The sequence below is a fragment of the Lynx rufus genome, unplaced genomic scaffold, assembly GCF_022079265.1.
Source record: "Lynx rufus isolate CCGP_SWC_20201006 ecotype Redwood Valley unplaced genomic scaffold, mLynRuf1.p SCAF_16, whole genome shotgun sequence".
In the NCBI taxonomy this organism is placed as follows: domain Eukaryota; kingdom Metazoa; phylum Chordata; class Mammalia; order Carnivora; family Felidae; genus Lynx; species Lynx rufus.
This window is the reverse complement of record NW_025814830.1, coordinates 40,338,785-40,364,268: the sequence shown is the minus strand read 5'-3', so window position 1 is coordinate 40,364,268 and position 25,484 is coordinate 40,338,785. Positions and strand designations below refer to the sequence as shown.

General features: G+C 41.1%; 2 protein-coding genes across 2 annotated transcripts in view; one reads left to right on the top strand and one right to left on the bottom strand.

The window, feature by feature from the left end:
• TANGO6 (transport and golgi organization 6 homolog) overlaps positions 1-25,484 on the bottom strand; it is a 194,872-nt gene that overhangs the window by 156,176 nt on the left and 13,212 nt on the right. The window contains exons 2-7 of the mRNA XM_047078653.1: positions 22,089-22,729; positions 18,953-19,069; positions 16,157-16,298; positions 9,674-9,810; positions 6,704-6,866; positions 837-919 (exon numbers count right to left, since the gene is read on the bottom strand). Of these exons, the coding sequence (XP_046934609.1) occupies positions 837-919; positions 6,704-6,866; positions 9,674-9,810; positions 16,157-16,298; positions 18,953-19,069; positions 22,089-22,729 (1,283 nt within the window). The remainder of the gene's footprint in view (positions 1-836; positions 920-6,703; positions 6,867-9,673; positions 9,811-16,156; positions 16,299-18,952; positions 19,070-22,088; positions 22,730-25,484) is intronic.
• On the top strand, positions 4,928-6,148 carry LOC124511644 (ragulator complex protein LAMTOR1-like). Its single transcript, XM_047079043.1, has 3 exons — positions 4,928-4,935; positions 4,981-5,394; positions 6,091-6,148. The coding sequence occupies exons 1-3, from the start codon at positions 4,928-4,930 to the stop codon at positions 6,146-6,148; spliced, it is 480 nt and encodes a 159-aa protein (XP_046934999.1).

Genomic DNA, 25,484 nt, shown 5'->3' with positions numbered 1-25,484 from the left:
AGCTGGACCTTTTTACATGGAAAATAATTTTGAAAGCTATTTACTAGCGTGGATATTTTTCATAGTAAAATACTATTATAAATTTATTGAAATAAACCTTAAGAAAGAATATTTATCCCAGCTCCATCTGGCCCTAACGCAATGGATTTCATTTTTTGTCTAAAAATATATGTTTCATATATATTTATAAGACTGTAATCATAGAGAACATACATTTTTTTTTCACTTTCAGTAATATATTTAGGTAGTCATTTGCAAGATTCACTTATTCAGACTTACTTGTATACGACGGTGATTACTTTAGAAAGATATAAAGTAGACTCAATATTCTCATACACTTTTGGAAGCCTATAGCACTGCAAATGCCACTGTCAATTTCTTCAAAAGACATGCTTTCATCAGTGGTATGTGCCAGTTAGAGAATCTAAACTGTTTAACATTCAGAGTAAATGATGAAATTGACAGTTTCAAAACGTATCAGCTTTTTTACTAACAGCTTATATTTTCCAGTTTTCAAAGTGAAAAAATCATGATAGTTTGGAATTAACATTTTTTTAATGTTTATTTATTATTTTTGAGAGACACAGAGAGACAGAGTGTGAGCAGCGGAGGGGTAGGGAGAGAGGGAGACACAGAATCTGAAGCAGGCTCCAGGATCTGAGCTGTCAGCACAGAGCCTGACGCGGGGCTCAAACCCACAAACTGCCAGATCATGACCTGGGCCGAAGTTGGAGGCTTAACCAACTGAGACACCCAGGCACCCCAGAAAGGCAAAACTATTTTAAAAGACTATGTGTAAATGTTATCTAGAAACATTAGTGACTCAAATTACCAACCTTAAATACATCCTCAATACATCTACTAAGTTCCTCTTCTGTTACCAAAATGGTCCCTGGAGCCATGCCACTCTCTGGAATCTCTAGAGAACAAAAAACAAAATTACCCATATTCAGTGCCTCATTGAATAGAGCTCAGGACTTAAGGAAGAAAGTGTTGCTAGATAGTTCTGTAAGTAACACCTACAATTAGAGATTCAATATGATTACCAATGTACAATACAACACCAAATACAGTATTTCATGAAATCTATGATGCCAATGATTATAAACATTCGTTGTTATTTTATATATCACAAGAAAGAAGAAAGCAAGTAACTTATGAAACATTATGACTTGAAATTTTACTTGTAAATTTAATGAATGAAAAATTAGGGATTAAATTAAATGAAAATGACAGTCAATGGTTACGTGGAGGTGAAAACAGGGTGCCTGGCTGGCTCAGTTGGTGGAGCATAGGACTCTTGATCGTTGGGTTGTGAGTTCGGCAAGCCCTGTGTTGTGTGTAGAGGTTACTCAAAAATAAAATGTTAAAAAAAAGTTTTAAAATAGATTTTATAAAAAGGATTAAAAGAGGGGAGGTCAGTGGGGAATGTGTGAAATATGTGATGGTGACTAAATAGTACACTTATTGTGATCAGCACTGAATAATGTATAGAATTGTTCAATCAGTATTTGTACACCCAAAACTAATACAATACTGCATGTTAGCTATATGGAATTAAGACTTAAAAACTTAATAAAAAAAGTATTGAGAGCTCTTTTAGATTTATTTAGACATACAATTTTATTAAATATCATTCCTTATATAAGCTATATAATTGGGATAAACAGAATAAGAAATTCTGAACACTTCACATTTAAAAAGTCCAACTCTTCTGAAACATTTCGACACCATTACTGATATCCACATATTGCCATAATATACTGAACTCTGTGCCACCAAGAGTGTAGGTGATGTGAAATTTCTTTTTTTTTTTAAACTGAATTTATTTTTGAAAGAATGAGTTGGGGAGGGGCAGAGAGAGGGGAGAAAGAGAGAATCCTAAGCAGGTTCTGTGCTGACAGCATGGATCCCAAAGTGGGGCTTGAACTCACCAACCGTGAGATCATGATCTGAGCTGAAACCAAGAGTTGGACGCTTAACCAAGTGAGCCACCCAAGTGTCCCTGATGTGAAATTTCTTAAAAGTTCACCACTCTAGGGGAACCTGGGTGGCTCAGTCAGTTAGGTGTCTGACTTCAGCTCAGGTCATGATCTCATGGTTCCTGGGTTCAAGCCTCACATCAGGCTGTGTGCTGACAGCTTCAGATTCTGTGTCTCCTTCTCTCTCTGCCTCTCCCCCGCTCATGTTCTGTCTCTCTCTTTCTCTCAAAAATAAATACAAACATTTTCTTAAAAAAAAAAAGGTCACCACTCTACTGTTGTCTTCACAGTTTTTTCCTAAGTCACTGACATCCATTCTATGAGTTTTAATGCTCATTTGTAGGCACAGATAATGCCATGATTGCTACCTGGCCAACAATAATTGTGAGATACATCTCGATATCAGAATTGTTAAAATGTGAAAAATATTTCCAAAATTCAAGTTTTTTGTTTTGGGGTTTTTTTTTGTTTGTTTTTTAAGTAGGCTCCATGCCCAATGTGGGGCTTGAACTCACAGCCCTGGGATCAAGAGTTGGATGCTCTACTGACTGAACCAGCCAGAAGACCCCCCAAAATTAAAGCTTTTTTTATGTTAAAAACATGTGCACCTTAGAATTGATAAAATATGGTAATTTATCGGGGCGCCTGGGTGGCGCAGTCGGTTAAGCGTCCGACTTCAGCCAGGTCACGATCTCGCGGTCCGTGAGTTCGAGCCCCGCGTCGGGCTCTGGGCTGATGGCTCAGAGCCTGGAGCCTGTTTCCGATTCTGTGTCTCCCTCTCTCTCTGCCCCTCGCCCGTTCATGCTCTGTCTCTCTCTGTCCCAAAAATAAATAAACGTTGAAAAAAAAAAAATTTAAAAAAAAAAAAATATGGTAATTTATCATAATTGTCACATAGTCTTAAAAATGTGATACAATATGAAAAACAAAATAAGAAAGCCTGTATTTTAGGGTTTTTTTCCCCCAGTGGCAATGATGGGGCTGTCTATATAAAACCAGTCAGACTATCATACACCCTTTTTGTTATCCAGACACTGTCAATGCAAAACATGTAGCTGGTGTTACGAATATAACCTCACATATGAAGAAATGTCTGGCAAATAGATGTCCAATAGGAATGAACAATGTCCAGGACAATAATAATTGATCCACAAATGGAATGGATCTAGTTATCCTAAGAACAGTGCTCTTAGACCAGTGTTCAAACTTGAACACACACCTGAATTACCCAGAAGGGCCTGTTAAAACACAGATTGTTGGGACCCACACCAGCATTTCTGATTCAGTAGGTCTGAGGAGAGCCCAAGAAGTTGCATTTCCAATAAATTACCAGGTGATGCTGATGTTGCTGGTCCTGGGGCCACACTATGAGGACCACTGCCTCAGACTACAATACCTAATTCATAGATTAGGTATTAGACAAGAGAATAGATTAGTAATGAGGTATATTCATAATACATGAAGTTAGAGAGAAAGCACGCAAGTAGGGGAGAGGGACAAAGGGAGACAGAGAGAGAATCGCAAGCAGGCCTCACACTTAGTGCAGAGCGCAAGGCAGGACTCAATCCCACAACCCTGGGATCGTGACCTGAGCCGAAATCAAGGGTTGGACACTCCACTGACTGAGGCACCCCTTGAGCGATTTGTTGAAGCATATACTGGATCTAGACTAGGTTTCTATCAAATATGTAAAGAAATTTAAACTATTTACTCAAATACCATGTTTAGTTCAGGCCAATCCATGGACACCAAAAAAAAAAAAAAAAAATATATATATATATATATATATATATATATATATATATATATAACGTTTATCACATCTGAATAATCAAAAATTTCACTTCACCAGGTTCAATTTGGTGAAGTTTTACTATGCACAAAAATTAGACTTTCTTTATCCCTGCCCACCTCACCCCCACTACACACACCCAGGAAATGTTTACTACAGATGACTTCTTAAAAAAGTCTACATAGAACTAAATTTGGTTTAACCATAACATCAAACTTTTTCTTCATTTAAAACCTTAGGAACTACTATCTAGAAAGGTTTTTTGTTTTGTTTGTCTTTTTTTTAACAAAGAATGTTGAAATAATATTCTGCATCCAAGCATTAAATTCAGTAAACTGTGGGGGAAAAATTCAGTAAAGTATAAAAACATACTAAGGCAGGTGATGAGTTGGTGCAATGTCAATCTTCTAAGACATTAAAACAGAACTAAACCCACCAGCCAAATATGGGAAAATCTGAGCATCAAAATGAGTGATAAGAGGGGAGGCTGGGTGGCTCAGTCGATTAAGTGGCCGACTCTGGACCTTGGCCCAGGTCATGATCTCGCTGGTTTGCAGTGACAGCACAGAGCCTGCTTGGGATTCTCTCTCTCCCTCTCTCTCTACCCCACCCCTGCTCTTGTGCATGCACTGTCTCTCAAAATAAATAAATAAATATTTTTTAAAAAATGAATGACAAGAATGTTGGGTAACTCATTGAATAAAATCTTAAAAAAAAAAACTTATAAAAAGGGATGAGGCAAGGAGAAAGAAAAGCTCTTCTTTATAGAAGAATAGCAACCTAACAAATTAAAATAACAAAGAAAGTAACCATTTTACTGGCAAGAATCATCAATGGATACCAAACCACAGCAAGAAAGACTTAACAGGAAACAGGGCACACAGTCTCAGACTATCATCCCACAGATTACTTATTAATTACAGAGAAAGATATGTTAACAATGGAGAAATCAGGCTACTAATGAAATGATCAAATTTAATATCACCAGAATGGGATAAACTGATTACGTGTGCCCCCTAATCTAATGGAGACTGAGAAAAAATAGCCATCCTATGGAATATTGCTGCTGAAATGTTTACCCTGGATCTAATCATGAGGAAACAATTAGACAAATACAAATTGCAGAACGTTTTGTAACCGAGGCTCTTCAAAAATGCCATGGTAAGGATGGATGCCTTCCCTCCTCGGCGTGGTCTGAGCGCCCAGCCTGACCCCAGCCCTGGGGTGCCGCTACAGCAGCGAGAACAAGGACTGGGACCAGGACGGAGAGGAGCGGAGGCTGCTGCTAGACCCTAGCAGCCCCCCTGCCCAAGCCCTCGACGGAGCTGAACCCAGTTCCCACAGCCTGCCTTCCGCTCACACTGACGAGCAGGCCCCGCTCTCGTTCGTCCCGGCTAACACAGCCGGCAACGTCACCGAGCCTGCTGAGGGCTCCCAGGGCCTCCCAGGGCGAACAGCAGCACCGGCACATGGAGCTGGCAGGCAGTTCAGCGCCCACCTGGCTGTGCTGAGCAGCAGCCTGACCCGCGGGAAAACGCAGCTGCCGCTGTCCTCTCACGCCAGCCAGCCCCACCAAGTACCGGCCGGCGAGCCCATCCCTTCTCCGACTTACAGCTGCTGGTGCCTACAGTGCACTTTCTCAGATCTGAGTGGTTGCAAAAGAGGAGCTGGGGGGCGCCTGGGGGCGCTCAGTCAGTTGAGCATCTGACCTCAGCTCAGGTCATGATCTCAGGTTCGTGAGTTTGAGCCCCAAGTCGGCCTGTGCACTAACGGAGCCTGCTTGGGATTCTCTCTCTCCCTCTCTCTGCCCCTCCCCTGCTCACGCTCTCTCTCTCTCTCTCTCTCAAAATAAATAAACATTAAAGAAACATTTTTTTTTTAAAAAGAGGAGCTAGATGTACACTTTGGGATCCCATGAAGAGAGGGATCCTTGGACAGACCTTTTTCTCCTCTCTTCACCTCGTCTCCACCCTGTCTCCCTTGGCCCCCAGCCTTACTGTGACTCAAACAATACCCTAACTTACTACTATTCACAGAGAAAAGTATACAGGAGGAGAAGAGTGAGGTTGAAAGCCTGAGCAAGTGAGGATGGAGCAAGGGAGGGTAGAATCATTTGGGACTGGCCTTAAACACCCTGGCCAGGGGTTGGGGTGGTCAAAAGGTTAGGGCCTGGTAGGTCTTCACTATCTCTGGGAAGGTGGAGGTACCACTTTGAGGGTGATCCCTAGGGAACCTATGGGGGCCCCCTTCACACCCTTTCTCTTGGCCTCACTCCTGTCCTCTCCCTAACTTGGTGTTCACATGCACCTCACTAAGGTTTGTGACCAGGGTCCAGATGAGCTTGAATTTGAATGAACTGAGTTTGTCCTTCTAACACCTTGGGTTTTTACATGTTTGGGGTTTTACGGTTTTGTTTCAGTTTGTCACTCTTGATAAAGGAAGTGTATTCATCTGGGGAAAAAAACATCATGGTGAAAAACAAACAAAAGGCTAGGGAACTATTCTACATTAATGGAAACTAAAAAGATATAAGTAAATGCAATGCAGGAGTCTTCACTAGAATCTAGACTTGAACGAAAAAATAACTACAAAGGAAATTCTTGAGACAATTAGAGAAATTTGAATCAAGTCTGTATATCAAATGACGTCTGCAACTAACAAGCGCTGATGTACATGTTATAAAAAGAGACAAAGATAAAAGCGAATGTGGCCAGAATATGAGCAGCTGGGCAATCCAGGTAAAGCGTACAGGGGTGCTTCAAGGTACTTTTCTTGGAATTCACGTGAGGTGGATCTTTCAAAATAAAAAGTTGGGGAGAAAAGAAAGCAAAACTGGAGACAAAGAAGTATGACAGACTTCAGTCACTGAAATCTGAAATGCTGAGGAAGATCCCTGAGAGGAACACAGCCACCGGACTTCCCCCTTTACCTGCGGTGTTTAAACATCGGTGGAGGGGGGCTAGCACCGGTTCAAGCAAATACTTCGAAGCCAATTGTGGGCGTTCTCTCGACATGGTTATAAAGGTAGTGGTGGCAACTCTCTGAAACTGTCGCGCTGTCAATTTATCTTGAAAGTGAAATAAATCTAGAATCTACGAGAAAAAGCACATAAAGGTAAATATAAGACTCTTTGCAAGGACTATTACATTTAAATAAAGAGAAAGCGGTATTTCTTTAAGCCAAAAACAAACTTACTGCAATAATACTGATTCAACAGAATTTTTTTTTTTAATTTAACAACCCAGTATCAGCGGTATGAGAACCGAAGAGGCCATGCTTCTACTAAATAATGTTATCAAATTTATAAAATAGATGTTCATTATAGAAAATTTACAAAATAAAGTTTTAGGAAGAAAAATCATCCTAAATCACTAAAACATTTATGCCAGGATATTTTTGCCGGGATATTTCTGTATAATTTTTTTCTTTTTAATTATTAAGACCTCACTTAATATTCAGTTTTACATATTGTTGAAATCTTCTCATATTGTAAATTCCTCAAAAATATTATATTGAAGCTGTATGTAAGAATTTATTAAATTATTCCCTAATATCCAGACATTGAGTTTTCTCTCAAAATTTTGCTATCATAGTACACCTAAAACTACTATAACACTGTATGTTAACTATACTGGAATTAAAATAAAAAACTTAAAAAAAATTTTTTTTGCTATTCTAAGTAGCATGACCAAATGAAATTTCTGGATCGAGGCATATAAATATATTTAGGATCTGAAGAGCCTGTCATGCCTGAACTATCCCAGAAAGGAGTCTATTTTATTCTCAAAGATAAACATAGATCTCCTGTGCCTATAAGTGGTTCACCCTAGTATAAACAGCCAATAAAACGTGCATTTCTCTTCCTGACTTAAAAGTGAGTCTTGCACTTTTTTGCAGACAGGAGTATCTTCTGTCCAAAAATTGCATGTGACCTTTGACAGTTCCAGAGAGAGACTCAGCACGCGTGAAACCTGTGACTTGTTTCATCATTTTGTTATGAACCAAAACTGTAACTACTAGATTCAGAAAATACTTACTCATCACTGCAAATGCTAACTTTTTTCTGTAGGAAGATTTATATTTAGTATTTTTCAATATAAGATCTTTGCATTGTGATATTTTGTTCTCATGCATGCCTACCCATGAGAACCCTTAAGATAAGTGTAACAACTGAATGACCTTCACTCCAAAAGGTGTGGGGAATACTGATTAAGCAAACTCCTTCCACATTTTCCATATATAAGATTAGCAAAAAAAAAGGAAATTCTTGTAACACATTGGGTAAGCAAAGGTGTGGGAAAACAGATACATAAACAATATCAGTCAAAAATTTAAATGCACATACCCTTTGAACCAATCATTTCAATTCTAGGGATTTTTCCTATGGCAATATTTGCATGTGTAAAAAAATCTATAGATATTAACTGTAGCATGGTTGGTAGTAGCAAAAGAATGGAAACAACTCAACGTCCATTAATAGGAGGCTGGTTAAATAAATTATGGTACATTAATATGGTGAAATACTATGTACCCATGAACAGAATGAGGCAACTCAGTAGGAAATTATCTCCTAAGTACATTGGGGGTGTTTTGTTTTTAATTTTGTTTAATGTCTATTCATTTTTGAGAGAGAGAGAGAGTGCTAGCGCTTGCAAGAGCAGGGGAGGGACAGAGAGAGAGGGAGACAAAGGATCTGAAGCAGACTCTGTGCTGACAACAGAGACCCCAATGTGGGGCTCAAACCCATGAACTGACAGATCATGACCTGAGCTGAAGTCAGATGCCTAACTGACTGAGCCACCTAGGCGCCCCTCTCCAAGGTACAATGTTAAGAAGCAAAACCAAGGGGTGCCTGGGTGGCTCAGTAGATTAAGCATCTAATTTCAGCTTAAATCTTGATCTCGCAGTTTGTGGGTTCGAGCCCCTGATCGGATCTGTGCTGACAGCCCAGAGCCTGGAGGCTGCTTCAGATTCTGTGTCTCCCTCTCTCTCTCTGCCCCTTACCTGCTTGCGCTCTGTCTCTCTCTCTCTCTCTCTCAAAAAAAATGAATAAAAAACGTTAAAAAATTTTTTTTTAAAAAGAAGCAAAATGAAAAACTACGTGTAGCATGTTATCATTTGGATAAAAATTAGAATATATATACGTACATAGACACATAATTGTATATACATTAATACACAGAATATCACTGAAAAATAAACAAGAAATTGGTAAGAGTGACTACCTCTGAGGGACTAGAAAACAGAGATGAGAGGAAGATTTGTTTTTCTGTTTACTCTTATGTGCTTTTTAAGCTGTATACCATGTTAATTTACCGTGTTTACTTAATACCAGTTTTTTTTTTTAAACTAAAACCACACAGAAAAGATAATGAACACAATGAAATTTTAGTTTCATATTCCAGCTCTGAGAGCAAGCTAAACTACTCATTTAACAATGGTGAGGCGTTCTTAAACCTAACAATTAGGCGGGTCTCTTTCACAGGTGTTTATTCACTTAATTCACGAGGCCCCTCACTGAACAATAAACTTAAATATTATATTTCTTTCACCTCCACATTAGATGGGGCGCCTGGGTGGCTCAGTCCCTTGAGTGTCCGACTCTTGATTTCGGCTCAGGTCATGATCCCAGGTTATAATCGAGCCCCATGTCGGGCTCTGTGCTGAGCATGGAGCCCTGCTTAAGATTCTCTCCCTCTGCCCCTCTCCCCCCACTCATTCTCTTTCTCTCTCAAAATAAATAAATCAACATTAAAAAAAAAAAAAAAAGCAAGCCCCTCACTGAACAATAAACTTAAATATTACATTGCTTTCACCTCCACGTTAGAGAAACATTAAATGTCATTTCCATAAATAAGCAGATAATCCTCAAACAGTGAAAAGAAACAAAACTGTTTACCTGGGGGCAGATATCTCGATAGTAATCCTCTGGTGAAAGAGACTGCTGGGGACAAGAGGCCAGGATCTTTGCAATCAAGTCACACTTCTTCCAGTCAGCAGCCATTGCCTCTGCATCACTCCCGCCAGCCACCCCAGCTGTCAGAGATGGACAGAGATGTCAAAAAGTCATTACTAGTTCCCCATATGTAGTCCGTAAAATTCTGGCATAAAAGTGTTTTTTCTCTACTGAAAACTGTTTATTTCTTTCATAAGATAATCTACCCCTCTGCATTTTCCTTTCGATGTTGGTTTCTGCAAAGTTAAGAGGATAAAGTAGCAGCTTAATCACGGTAATGTTATTGTCCACATAATTTGAATACTAGCTTCCTCTCAGTGCTCATTACTTTTATTATTATTATTTGATGATGATGATATGGTGTCTCTTTATATGCATCATGTCAATAAAACTGCCTTAAACCAAAGCTATGCAGTAACAGGTACCAGATTTACCTTACCACCTTAAATTATTGGAAAACTGGACAAAATATATAAACAACGGTTTTCAGACACTGGACAACAGGCGACCCAGGACACTGACGCCTGAGAGAAAAAAACAAACAAGGTGAGCCCCATGAATACCTTAGCCTACTATCTAGAGAAAATTTTAAGGCCTCAGTACAGGAAGGCAGAGCCGAAACAAAGTCTGGCATCTTGAGTTAAAGAAACCTAGTTTAGAGTCCCTAGTTTAGGAAGGCCAAGGCAGGTAGAATTTTCAGGATAAAATACCAGAAGGGAGGTATGTAAAGAGAGAGCTCCAAAGATGTGCACAGGAGTCCTCTTTCAAACCTTTGGCAGACTATAACCTATGCATATGTGCAAAAAACAAAACAAAACAAAACAAGGCTGGGGCAAGAACCACCAATAAGAAGTAGGGGGAAAATCCCTTGAGTTCACACAGGGCTGATGCTCTATTTTGGGTTTTTTTTTGTTTGTTTGTTTGTTTGTTTCAGTTCTCTTTTCTTTCTGTGTAATATCGTTCCCACTAGTGAGCATGGAAAGGCCTCCAAATATGCAGAGCATCAAGTAAAATCTCAGAATGGTTATGCCTCAGGAGTGTGGCCAAATTACTTCAGATTAAAGGCTACTCTAGACCCACAGTAACAAAGCTTAAAAGCCAGGATCAAAAGGATCAAACTGATTCTAAGAAAATCAACTGCATCCCAGCATAAAGCCTAACAAAGAAATACAACAATATCTAGCAACCAACAACATAAAATAAATTTCCAATATCCATTCAAGAATTTCCAGGCATATGCATACAATGGAATATTATTCAGCCATAAAAAGGAATAAAAGACTGTTCATGCTACAATATGGATAAACCTCAAAAATGTTATGCTAACTGAAAGAAGTCCAACAAAAAAGAGCACATATTGCATGATTCCATTTGGATGAAATATCCAAAATAGGCAGATCCACTGAGACAGAAACTAGATCAGTGCTTACAAGGGGCTGGAGGAGGAAAGAATGGGGAGTGATTACTAATGAGCATAAGGTTTTGCGGGGAGGAAGATGGTGCAAATGTTTTGGAATTATATTTTCATAATGATTGTACAACTTTGTGAATATACTAAAAAACACTGACGTGTACTCTTTAAAAAAGTGTACTTATGGTATGTGAATATCATCTCAATAATAAAAAATTAGCAGGCCTGCAAAGAAGCAAGAAAGTATGAACCATAATCGGAGGACCTATCATAGAAACAGACCCATTAAAACAGAGATGACAACATTAGGAAACAAAAACACTAAAACAGCTAGTATAAATGCATTCCCTATTTTCAAAAAGGTAAAGAATGATCATGATGATGAAATAAATGGAAGATATTTAAAAAGACTAATATTGAACCTCTATTAATGAAAAAGAAAATACGGGGTGCCTGGGTGGCTCATTCGGTTAAGCCTCCAACTCTTGATTTTGGCTCAGGTCATGATCTCACGGTTCGTGGATTTAAGCCCCATGCTGGGCTCTGTGCTAATAGCACAGTGCAGAGCCTGATTGGGATTCTCTCTCTCCTTTCTCTCTGCTCTTACCTGTACTCTCTCTCTCTCTCAGAATGAATAAACTTAAAAAAGAAAGAAAGAAAGAAAGAAAGAAAGAAAGAAAGAAAGAAAATATCTGTAATGAAAAACTCACTGGATGGGATTAACAGCAGATTAGACCCTACAAAAGAAAATATCAGTAAAGCTGAACACAAAGCAATAGAAATTAACCAAAATTACACAGAAAGAAAACTGAAAAACAAAAACAAACAAACAAAAAAAACAAAAAAGAAAAAATAGAGCATCAGTAACTTGTAGGACACATTATATATATATATATATATATTATATATACTAGTTATACCTAGTATAATATTAGGTATAACTCAAATTCCAAAAAGAGGGCCACCTGGCTGGCTCAGTTAGTACAGCATGTGACTCTTAATCTCTGGGGTCATGAGTTTAAGCTCCATGTTAGGGGTTAGAGTTTACTTTTAAAAAAAGTTAAAAAGAAAAAGAGAGAAGAGAGGATAGAAAAATATATTGGAAGAAAATGTCTGAGAAACTTCCAAATATGACGAAAACTATAAATTCTCACCTCTAATAAGCCCAAGAAACATGAAGCAGAAGAAACATGATAAAAATCACCCACACCAAGGAATATCGTAATCAAATATCTAAAAACCAGTGACAAGGAGAAAAAGCTTAAAAGCAACCAGAGGAAAAAAGATATATCAAGAACAGAGACAATGATGACACCAAAAACATTTTCAAAAAGGAAGGTGAAATAAAGACTTTTTCAGGAATTCACTGTCAGCAGATCTGCACTACAAAAAATGCTAAAGTTCTTCAGGCAGAAGGAAATTTGAATTAAAATTCGGATCTACACAAAGAAATGAAGAACATCAGAAATGGCAAATGTGTGAGTAAATATAAACTGCTTCAAATCGGTTTTGAGAAGAAACAAGATTTAAATAGATAACAAAAAATATATACAAGCATAAGCAGAGGGGAAAAAAGCTCATAGCAAAAATAGGGTTCTAAGTGTCTTAGAGCAGCTCTCCAATTTGCATGGCCTTGGGTGAACTCGAACTTTTCTTTGGAAAAAAGGATGCAAGGACCTATTTGCATGTGGCAACTTCTCGGAGGTAACTGATAATTTTTCACTTCATTCCCCCTAGAAGCCAATGCCAGCAGAACTGGAGAGGCAACATTACAGGCACTCTAGACCAAATCTATCAATGTCTGTCAACCACTCTGACCTCACCTTTGTCTGACAGGACCAACGTACATTTACCATACTAGAAATGCACTGTCGAGACTGATTCTTCTGTCTCTCTTCTTCCCTCCTCACACATCCAGTCCTTCATTAAGTTCTGGCAATGCTACTTCATAAATACCTCTTACAGTCATTCATTTCTCTCCATTTCTACTGCCATTGCATTGATCCAAGCCACCGCGATCTCTCAGATGACGCTTCTTACCTGATCTCCCTGGTTCTGCTCTTACCCATCCCATTCTTCACAATACATCTAAAATGTAGATTTGATCATGCCTCTCTCCTTTGTAAAACCTTCCAATGGTTTCTCGTTGCACTCAGAATAAAGATCAATGCTCTACCCACACTGAAGCCTCCTCAAAAACACTATGCTTTTTCTTACATCAGTTTCTTCATATGTGCTATTCTCTCCGCCTGTTACTCTTCTCTCACTTTTTTTTTATTTATTTTTTTTAACGTTTATTTATTTTTGAGACAGAGAGAGACAGAGCATGAACAGGGGAGGAGCAGAGAGAGAGGGAGACACAGAATCTGAAACAGGCTCCAGGCTCTGAGCTGTCAGCACAGAGCCCGACGTGGGGCTCGAACTCACGGACCGTGAGATCATGACCTGAGCCGAAGTCGGACACTTAACCGACCAAGCCACCCAGGCGCCCCATCTCACTCTTTAATAAAGTCATACTCAGTCTTCAGGGTTCAGCTTAAATGTCATTTCCATCAAAAAGGCACTAAGTGTGTGGTAAATTGTCACATCAGCGATAGGAAACAAATGTGCATGGGATACGCGAGATAAGGGACTAAGCACAAAAGAAAGGCAAAGGAATCACCAGGATAAAGGTGGAGGGAGATCCTAGCATGTGTGCTATGTGAAAGATAACTAGTCCAGATTAGAGAAGACTCAGAGAGAGATGTCTCCAAGAAGATCAAACCAATAGAATATCAGGTGTATTTGAACATCTTGAAAGGAGACTTACACAACTGGAAGGGAATTTGAAAACAGATTAGTGAGTGAGACATACATGAAACACTAAGCAGACAAACAAAAATGGTATTTAACTGCAAGAAGTACAAAAGTTGTGTAAAAAAGAAAAGTAGTGGGGTGCCTGGGTGGCTCAGTTGGTTAAGTGTCCTACTCTTTATTTTGGCTCAGGTCATGATCTCATGGTGGTGAGATCGAGCCCCTCGTAGGGCTCCATGCTAGGCGTGGAGCCTGCTTAAGAATCTCTCCCTCCCTTAAGAATCTCTGTCCCTCTCGGGGCGCCTGGGTGGCGCAGTCGGTTGAGCATCCGACTTCAGCCGGGTCACGATCTCGCGGTCCGTGAGTTCGAGCCCCGCGTCGGGCTCTGGGCTGATGGCTCGGAGCCTGGAGCCTGTTTCCGATTCTGTGTCTCCCTCTCTCTCTGCCCCTCGCCCGTTCATGCTCTGTCTCTCTCTGTCCCAAAAATAAATAAACGTTGAAAAAAAAAATTAAAAAAAAAAAAAGAATCTCTGTCCCTCTCCATGTGCATGTGTGTGCACTCTCTCTCAAAAAAACTAAAATTAAACAATTTTAAAAATTTAAAAAGAGGGGCGCCTGGGTGGCGCAGTCGGTTAAGCGTCCGACTTCAGCCAGGTCACGATCTCGCGGTCCGTGAGTTCGAGCCCCGCGTCAGGCTCTGGGCTGATGGCTCGGAGCCTGGAGCCTATTTCCGATTCTGTGTCTCCCTCTCTCTCTGCCCCTCCCCCGTTCATGCTCTGTCTCTCTCTGTCCCAAAAATAAATAAACGTTGAAAAAAAAAAATTTTTTTTTTTAAAAATTTAAAAAGAAAAGTAGTCATGGCATACCACCGAGCTCCGCTGTAAACAGTAATGACATAGAAGAATACAAACCCCAACTATTGATCTCACCAAAATTAAGACATGAATATTTAGGAGATGGGAGTATGCCTGGGGGTGGTGGTGGTAGGGTTTTGAAAGAAAACAAAATCCTCTTCCACACATGGTGAGAAGTTGATAGATGAAGCCTAAAACTCAAACATTAAAAAGGTTCTGCAAACACCTTAACGGTAAAGACCAGAACAAACTCACTAAAAGAAGTCAAAATGCATGCTTCTGAGGCAGGGAAATGGACAGGAATGTTCCCAAGGACTGACTGCTGTTTTTCTCCATTAGCCTTGTAGACCAATTTGACTCTTTAAACTATGTATTTAAAAATATAGGGTGCCTGGGGCGCCTGGGTGGCTCAGTCGGTTGAGTGTACAACTTCAGCTCAGGTCATGATCTCGCGGTCTGTGAGTTTGAGCCCCACGTCGGGCTCTGTGCTGACAGCTCAGAGCCTGAAGCCTGCTTTGGATTCTGTGTCTCCCTCTCTCTGACCCTCCCCCGTTCATGCTCTGTCTCTGTCTCAAAAATAAATAAACATTTAAAAAATAAAATAAAATAAATATAGGATGTCTAGGTGGCTCAGTCAGTTAAGCACCCGACTCTTGATTTCGGCTCAGGTCTTGATCTCACAATTCGTGAGATCGAACCCCAAGTTGGGTTCTGCACTGGCAGTACGGAGCCTGCTTAGGATTCTCTCTCTCCTCTCTCTCTGCCCCTCCTCTGCTCGTGCATGCTCTCTCTCTCTCAAAATAAATAAACTTAAACATTTTTTTTCAATATATAAATTAAAAACTACTACCATGCTTAGCATGATAATCAACATTTTTCTATTCATGAGGACTTAGAGAATATAAATGGGGAAATAATCTACAACTTCATCCCACAGTAAACTTCCATAAGGTCTTTCCAGCTACAGAGAACTGTCTTGGATTTTAAGTCCTGAAGTGAAGTACTCATAGCACCCTGGCACAAAGCCCTTTCCCATGGAGAATTTCACATTTGCTTTTGGGTTTTACTTTAACGTTCTGCACAATATTTTCCCCTGATATTATAAGTTATTTGAAACAGCCAACAATATTATTCAAGAATGTGAACAGTCTATTTTAGAGAAATAGTCTGTTTTAGAAAAATGGCAAGAAAATGAGTTTCTGTGATAAAGAAGCTCATTAAGGTTTAATCTCCAAATCTAACCTCTTTAGTCTCTACAAAGGCATCTCAGTCTGAATCAGGTTTTATAGTCCAATGCTAAAGACCAATAACTCACCCTGACTCAAAGGAAACTGGATACCAAAGTAACAGAAGCATTTTATTTCTTACCACCTGCTCCTTCCAGAATGCCCCGGACTACTGCCTGAACACCACTGGGTTTCATCAACCTTTCGGAGAGCAGCTGCCCACATAGACGCCGAAGCCAAGCTGGGGCCCGACACCTAACTTGTGTCTTTTCATCTGCGCAGGACTGAAAATGGGAAAGTATGAATTGAATGTCAGTGAAATAGACAGGACATGTAGAAATTATTAAAATATATAAATATATACTGAGTCATACTGACAATAAACAATGTGATAAAGAGACTTCTGAAGAGCAACATTTTTTTCCAAAAAGACTCTCTTCTACAAAATCTTCTTCAGCATCACCTTCTAGGAAAGTAGAAATGCCATGAAACTTCCCATGAAATAACAAATGAAATTGCAAACTCCGAAATACACAAACACACAAATGAATAAAATACAGATTTTAGAGGGCTACCTGGGTGGCTCAGTTGGTTAAGCATCTGACTCTTAATTTCGGCTCAGGTCATGATCTCACAGTTTATGAGATCGAGGCTCACATCAGGCTCTGCACTAACAGCAAGGAGCCTGCTTGGGATTCTCCCTCCCCTGTCTCTCTACCCTTCCCCCACCTCAAAATAAATAAACTTTAAAATATGTATATAATATAAACATATACACTTATTTCTTTTAGAATTAACATAACCAGTCTCTGAATGCAGTCCTTCCAATCAAATTTGGCCTCCATATAAGAGTCCTATGAACATTACTCACCACCAGGAGTACAGTTCATGACAGTATGAGGACATGCTAGTCCTTGCCTCCACGGTCTCAGCTACTCCGACTCTGTGGCACGGCAGTTTCAAAAAAGAGTTGAATTTCTTCAAGCACTCCTTTTGGAGAGCTCTGCGGAGCCACCATGAACACAATGGACTTGGGGGTCTTGTTTTGGGTCTAGAATGTCAACTATGTTGCTGTCAACCATGGCATTGAACTATGTGATCATAAAAATTAGTGACAGACACATTTAACCCTAACTAGCCTGTCCTCTTTTATTTAAGGAGGACTAATAATTACCACTTATTGAGAGGGTTATGATTTGCCAGGTGCTATGTTAAATACCTGCTACATAATCTCAAAAGAGACTTGCAAGGAGTTACTATCCAATCGGTAAGGAAACCGAGGGATGGAAACATTCACTAATTCACACAACTGCATGCTGGGGTTGAATCCCAGTAGGCTGACCACCAGAGCCTTGGCTTTTTGCCACGCTCTTATAATGCATTTGGTTTTATCTGGCAAACTGTGGAGTCATGCAGAGAAGCAGAGCGTGAGGCCAGAGGGGCCCAACAGGAGGCGGCAGTAACATTCTAGGGATGAGATGAAAATGACTTCATCAAAGAGGTATCTTTGTACCCAGCTTCAGCTAGTTCCTGACCTACCACTAATTCCCTTGGTTCCTCACTCTTTACTCACCTACATCCAAAACTAAACGTATTGCTAAATGGTTACTCCATCTACATTATCAGATTAAAACATTTCAGAAAATAATTATTTTTAAGGAAAAAAAGGAACTATCTTATGCCTAGCAGGATATATACTATTATGTTTTTCAAACAAAGGAGGTAAAATTAGTCCCAATAATAGCCCTAATTTTAATTTCTTGACTACAGATATTCCATTCAAAGAATAAGATATCAGGGGCGCCTGGGTGGCTCAGTTGGTTAAGCGTCTGACTCTTGGCTTCAGCTCAGGTCATGATCTCGCAATTCGTGAGTTTGAGCCCCACATCGGGCTTCATACTGACGGTAAGGAGCCTGCCTGGGATCTTCTCTCTCCTTCTCTCTCTGCCCCTCCTCTGCTCCTACTCTCTCTATCTCTCTCTCAAAAGAAACTGTAAAAAAAATTAAAAATAAATAAAAAATAAACAAAGAATAAGATGTCAAAATACTTCTACCAGAAGAACGTACTGTCAAACAGCCCAAAAAAAAAAAAAAAAAAAAAAAAAAAAAGAGTTCTAGGGTTCCTGGGTGGCTCAGTCAGTTAAACATCCAACTCTTGATCTTGGCTCAGGTCTTGGTTTTGGGGTCATGGGTTCGAACCCCACATTAGGCTCTGCTCTGGGCATGCTCTGCACTGGGCATGAAGCCTACTTAAAAAAACAAAAAAAAAATTTTGGGGGGAAAAAAAAAAGAGTTCCAGTTTCAGAATGAATAAAATGTATGTTAAATAAAATTGACATATTCCAGTCAAAAACAATTTTTCATAAATAAATAAATAAATAAATAAATAAATAAAATGACCACATTCCTGGGAAGAGTGGCCATCATTCCATTAACAGAAAAATGCTTACAAATTATCCCAAGGGGCAGAGTACCTGGCTGGCTCAGTTACAGCATGTGACTCTTGATCTTGGGGTTATAGGTTCAAGCCCCATGTTGGGTATAAAGATTACACGAAAGTGGAATCTTAAAAAAAAATTGGGGCACAGTCAGTTAAGCTTCTGGCTCTTGATGTCAGCTCACGTCATGTTCTCAGGGTCCCACGATGGGCTCTGTGCTGGGCGTGGAGCCTGCTTAAGATTCTCTCTCTCTCCCTCCCTCTTTCTCTACTCCACCCTCCACCACTCATGTGCTCATGTGTACCACTCATGCACACGCACACTCACTCTCTCAAAAAAAAATTACCCTAAGGGTTAGGGTAACTTAGTTTTACAAAAATCACTTAATGCTCTAGAAAATGAAATAAGACTCAACTAGATTAGTGCACTGCCCAAGAGAAGACAACATTCTGCACATTATCATTAACGATTCACCCACAAGAGTCCCCAAGTCTGAATACCTGGGGTGGTCCTCCCTGGAGGATAAGTAATTCTCGGACTGCTAAGGGTTGATACACTTGATCCAAGATGTCTCTCAAGGCCTCCCTAGAAAAGGTTCTTTCCTCTTCCGTTAAAACCTAAAGGAAACACGAACTGAGCTTTAGCAGGCAATAGAAAGTAATGCTTTACAATACTGTACAAAAACACCGAGGAGAGGAGAGGAGGGTAGGCTTCTTTCCCCTCTTGACTCCCTTCCACATGGAGGAAGTTACAATACTGAAACTCTCCTGGCCCTCTCTCCATCCCCTCACTCACCTCTGGGCAGGAGATCTTGGGCACCTAACTTATTGGTGAGTTTGGAAAAACTTACTTATTGGTGAGTGTTGGCATGTACCACTTAGCTTGTTCCTCTTCTGTGTCTTGGGAGTAAGTACACGTTCTGCCCCACTCCTCCTTGCTGGACATTTTACAGAGGCATAGCCTTGCCATAGGGCAGAAGGTGCTGCCGTCCTCCAGCAGTCCTTACAATTGGGTGAGGAAGAAGTGTGTCTAACTTTGGAATGCACTGTTAGAAAGCCCAACTGTCTCCAACACTAGGCCATATCCCTGGGGCACCTGGGTGGCTCAGTCGGTTGAGAGTCTGACTCTTAATTTCAGCTCAGATCACGATCTCAGGGTCGTGAGCTTGAACCCCACGTCAGGCTCCGCACTGAGTGTGGGAGCTTGCTTAAGATTCTCTCTCTCTCCCTCTGCCTCTCTTCCTGGCTTGTGTGCTTGCTCTCTCTCTCCCTCTAAAATCAAAAAAAAAAAAGGGGAGCCTGGGTGGCTCAGTTGGTTGAGGGTCCGACTTCGGCTCAGGTCATGATCTCACAGTCTATGAGTTCGAGCCCTGCGTCAGGCTCTGTGCTGACAGCTCAGAGCCTGGAGCCTGCTTCGGATTCTGGGTCTCCCTCTCTCTCTGCCCCTCCCCTTCTGATGCTCTGTGTTCTCTGTCTCAAAAATAAACGAACATTAAAAAAAATTTTTTTTAAAGAAATAAAATTTAAAAAAATTATTTAAAAAAAGGCTATATCCCCACCTTTGCACTTGGGAGCAATAGCGGTGACAATTTGAGTTTTCATTTCACTGACTCCATTAACGGTCTTTTCATTTGTTCAGAAGTTGGTCAGCAAAGAGGGGTTCTATTTGTTGGGTCCCCTTGAACCCAGCTGTCCCCTTTGGGTAACTCAGTGAAGCAGTCAGGGTCGTGCCCATTGCCAGGGAGCAATCTGAAGCACGGGCACTGCTTAGAGCAGCTCCTAGTGCTGGGACTTGCCCAGCTTCATAACACACCACTGTGTTTCCCCTTCTGTCAACCTCTTTCACCTTCCTACTTGGTCCTTTCCGGGTGCTTTCCTTTTCTCCCTCCTGCTCGACACTCCGGGGCACTGCTTAGCCCCAGTAATGGTAACAAGGCCTCGCAGCCCAGAGCCCCCTCAGAGAAGTAGAGGCAGCAGGCACGGATGGCAACGTCTATCACTCATACCCTGTACTAAGAGCACAGCACACTGCTCTCCATAACAGGAAGCCACCAGGGAAGCTCATAATTTCAGGTCACTGCTCAGATGATATAGCTTTTAGACAAATGTTTATGAACGTATGCAGGAGAGAGAACAGAGAAGGGAACAAACAGAAAAGAAACAAGTTTGGGGGCATCTGGGTGGCTCAGTCGGTTAAGCATCCAATTCTTGGTTTCAGCTCAGGTCATGATCTCACAGCTCAGAAGTTCAAGCCCTGCATCAGGCTCTGCACTGTCAGTGCAGATTCTCTCTCTCTCTCTGCCCCTCCCCTGCTCACACAAGCTCTTTCTCTCAAAATAAATAAATAAACTTAAAAAAAAAAATAGGGGTACCTGGGTGGCCGAGTCTTTTGAGCTTCCAATTTCGGCTCAGGTCACGTTCTCACGGCTCGTGAGTTCAGGCCCCCGCATCAGGCCCTGTGCTGACAGCTCGGAGCCTGGAGCCTGCTTCAGATTCTCTGTCTCCCTCTCTCTCTGCCCCTCCCCTGCTCCTGCTCTGCTTCTGTCTCTCAAAAATAAATACATGATAAAAAAATTTTTTAAAAAGAAAAGAAATAAGTTTGAAGGGTGACACAGAGAGAGATGAGGTGGGCAGGCATTGTGAATCTGGCGGCAGCGCTAACAAATTACCGCAAACGTGAGCCACGCTGACTTTTAATACATTTGTATCTCAACAGCTTCTTCTGGCAAGGCTCCTATGTTGATGGTCCTCTCATGGGAGAGTAGTGATCCCTGCTATGTCGCACTTAGGAGTCCTGTCTCCTCCGTTAATGTCTTATGCTTCCGTAACCTCCACGGCACCTTTACAGTCCAGGTACTCAAATCCTTACTATGTCAGCAAAAAACAACCACGTCCCCCTAACAGCTAATAATAACAACAAACAGCGTTTGAATTATACAGCATACCCTGTGCTTTACATATTTCATTTCATTTAATCTTCCCAAGAACTTAATGAAGGAGAGATGAATAGTTTAATACCGATATTAGTAGTAATTACTTTTTGATGAGCACTACTGGGGATTGGGTTCGGTACTTTATACACATTATCCTTAATCCTCACAACCACCTTCCAAGGCAGGTATTATCATACACACTTTATTAAAAAGGAAACAGAAGAGGGGTGCCCGGGTGGCTCAGTCGGTTAAGCATCTGAATTCGGTTCAGGTCATGATCTCACAGTCCGTGGGTTTGAGCCTCGCCCTGGGCTCTGTGCTGACAGCCAGAGCCTGGAGCCTGTTTCAAATTCTGTGTCTCCTTCTCTCTCTGCCCCTCCCCCCGCTCTCAAAAATAAATAAACATTGACAAAATTTTTAATTAAAAGGAAACAGAAGCTCAAAGAAATAGCCTGCAGTAGTTGTTGCAAAATGACAAGAAGAAAGAGGCTATATGGACTGTCTAGGCATGCTAAGGACTGGCATCTAATAAATGAAGCCCCAGACCTGTAAAAGATTCATTTACCAACAGATATGCTTTGGCATTCAAGAGGAATTCTAGACCTTCCCAACAGCCCTTTTCCAAAGAACTAAGAGTTGTCTTTTATAACCACACACACAAATATTCACACAGACACGAAGACATGCACTCAATCTGTGTTTACCTCTTCCTCAGGTTTGAGCGGTTTTCTCTTGGTGGGGCAGAATCCCAGCTGACACAGACCTGCTGCAATATCCCCAAAATGGCGGCAGAAAATCAAGCTCCCCAGGGAAGTGTGATGCGCAATGTTCAGAAGAATCCTGCAGCTGGTGTAGAGTCTCCGGGTCGCATCGGGAGGAGCGCTCAGACACACCACATCCTGAACAACGGCACCAAACGCGGTCCTGCATCTCAAAGGGACTCCCACACCAGGCACGAGATACGGGCAGACACCGAAGGTGACTACAAACTGCAACACGGACTGGACAGTCTTCTGCTGTGAGATGCTAAGTGTATCTGGGCTCAGGGCAGGAGCGGCTTCCGGAGTCCTCAGGCTGGGTTTACCCGGACTGAAGTCAGCTGCAAGGTGGATCATGGTTTCCTTCAAGCACAACAGCAACAACAAAGTTTGAGAGGTAAAACTCCAGGTGACATCCACAGAGTTTTGTGGCCATTCTGCCTTATTAGCAATTTCATCCCTTAGGAGTTTCAGTTTCTTCCAGTGAGGATCCTTCAGCAATTTGTCCTCCAAAGCAGACAGGTTGGAGCTTAAAGTAGCCAACAGGACATCATGTTTTGTGATCTGTAGTGAACCTGAATCTGATGCTTTTGAAGAAAAAAAAAAAAAAAGATTATCTACCTGGGAAACAAACTGTACTCTATGTGGAATGCCTTGCCCTCTCCCAGCTCATCCCCTGGGGCCTGGCTCAGATATCATTGTCCCTGGAAAGCCTCCCCAAGTTGTGCTGCCCAAGCCTAGACAGAATTCAAGACTACATTTTCTGCCTACCCACAGCACTTTGGGATGTAGTTAGAACAGGGTACCTAACATGGTTCGTCTAGTTGGCTTCTATTCCCCGTGTGTTCTGAGGGCAGAGGCCATGTCTATTGTCTTAGTGGGCTTAAGTTGTAGGAAGAACAGAAAAATAAAAGGCTGAATAGTTACCACAGTAGAGTCATTCTAACTGTTCTAAGTGCCAGAGATAAACCACTGAATAAAACAAAGTCCCTTCCCTCAATGATACTTACACTCTAGGGAGGTACACCACAAAATACAGGCCCAAGGTGCAGAGGGATTCATTCAATCACCTCTACACCCAAAATATCTATTCTCAATGCTTCCCGACCCTTCTTAAAATGGTCTTTTCTGCCCTCTACTGATGAAGGAGTGCTCACATGCTCACAGCAGTAGCTGACATAGTTAACAACTCCCTCCCTGAAACGCTCTTCTCTCTTTTTTAAAAATATTTATCTATTTTTGAGAGAGAGAGAGAGAGAGAACGTGGGGGAGGGGCAAAAAGAGAGGAGGACAGAGGATCCGAAGCAGGTTCTGTGCTGACAGCAGAGAGCCCAAAGTGGCGCTCGAACTCAGGAACTGCGAGATCATGACCTGAGCTGAAGCCTGACACTTTACTGACTGAGCCACCCAGGTGCACGGAAACACTCTCCTCTCTCAGCTTCTGGGACACCTCAGTGGCCATCCTTCCAGTGCCTCCTCTGCCAGCTCCTCCTCTACCAGGTCTTTACATTCCCTGGGGCTTATCCTGAATTCTGTGCTCTCTTCAAGGATCTTCCCCAGGCCCATGTCTTTAAAAACCATCTATAAGCTAACCACTCCGAAATTTGTATCCCCAGCCCATGTGTACCCTCTAAGAGCCAGGATAAGTAAAAAGAAAATCACGTATATGCATAGTATAGTCAACTGTTAAAACTAGAGAGAAAGAGAAAGTCTTGGAAGCAGCCAGAAAAATATGACGCATTATATATAAGGGATGATGCTGTGAATGACCGTGAACTTACCACAAACAGTGACTGCTAAAAAGATGGTAGAAAAACATCTTTAAAGTATGACAGAAGAAATAAAATGTCAACTCGGAATTCTATATCTAGTAAAAATAATCTTCAAAAATGAAAGTAAATATATTTAGATCAATGAAAATCAAGAGAACTGACTTCCAGCAGACAAATGATAAAGGGAATTCTTCAAGCTGAAGGAAAATAATACTAGATGGAAACTGGGAACTTCAGAAAGGAATGAAGAGCATCAGAAATGGTAAATATGGGGGCGCCTGGGTGGCGCAGCCGGTTAAGCGTCCGACTTCAGCCAGGTCACGATCTCGCGGTCCGTGAGTTCGAGCCCCGCGTCGGGCTCTGGGCTGATGGCTCAGAGCCTGGAGCCTGTTTCCGATTCTGTGTCTCCCTCTCTCTCTGCCCCTCCCCCATTCATGCTCTGTCTCTCTCTGTCCCAAAATAAATAAACGTTGAAAAAAAAATTAAAAAAAAAAAAAAAAAAAAAAGAAATGGTAAATATGTGGATAAATATAAAAGACTAATTTTTTCCTCAATTTCCTTAGATACATATATATGTGTCTAAAGCAAAATTTATTTTAAGATTTTTTTTTTTAAGCAATCTCTACACCCAATGTGGGGCTTAAACTTACAACCCTGAGATCAAGAGTTGCACATTCTACTGACTGAGCCAGCCAGGTGCCACTCTAAAGCAAAATTTATAAAGTTTTATTATGGATTTATAACTTATGCAGATGTAATAAACATGAACACTATAGCGTAAATCCCAAGTGGGGGAGGGGGAGCTATAAAATGACCCTGATAGTTGCAAGGTCCTTAAGTGTTATGTGAAGCAGTACAATATTAATTATAAGCAGATTGTGAAAAAATAAGAACATACATTGCAATTTTCCCAGGACAACTATTAAAAACACAATGCAGAGGCACCTGGGTGGCTCAATCGGCTAAATGTCCAACTCTTGATTTTGGCTCAGGTTATGATCTCATGGCTCATGAGTTCAAGCCCCGAATCGGGCTCCAGGCTGATAATGTGGAGCCTGTTTGGGATTCTCTCTCTGCCCTTCTCTCCCTCTCTTTCTCTCAAAAATAAATAAATACTTAAAAACAACAACAACAACAACACAATGCAGGGCTCAGTCTCTCCTTTCCTGCTCCTCCCCTGCTCGCACACGCACTCTCTCTCTCAAAATAAATAAGTAAACATTAAACAAAATTTTAGGGGCACCTGGGGGGCTCAGTTGGTTGAGCATCTGATTTCAGCTCAGGTCATGATCTCATGGTTCGTGGGTTCAAGCCCCACATCAAGCTCACTACTGTCAGCGCAGAGCCTGGTTTGGATCTTCTGTCTCCCTCTCTCTCTGCACTACCCCCAACTTGCACTCTCTCTCTCTCAAAAGTAAATAAAGCATTAAAAAAAATTTTTTTTACCACAATGCAAAAATGAAGGTTACAGTTATAAAACCATAATAAAATGTTGAAAATGTAAATGAAAACAAGCAGTAAGACTTCAGAATGAAAGTTAATATACCTTCTAAGAGGCAAATTAGAAATG

What these genes read in the sequence shown, in the direction of transcription:
- LOC124511644 (XM_047079043.1), top strand. An exon ending in TCTCCGACTTACAGCTGCTG is followed by an intron (nt 5,395 to 6,090) that starts GTGCCTACAGTG and finishes CACCTCACTAAG; the next exon opens with GTTTGTGACCAGGGTCCAGA.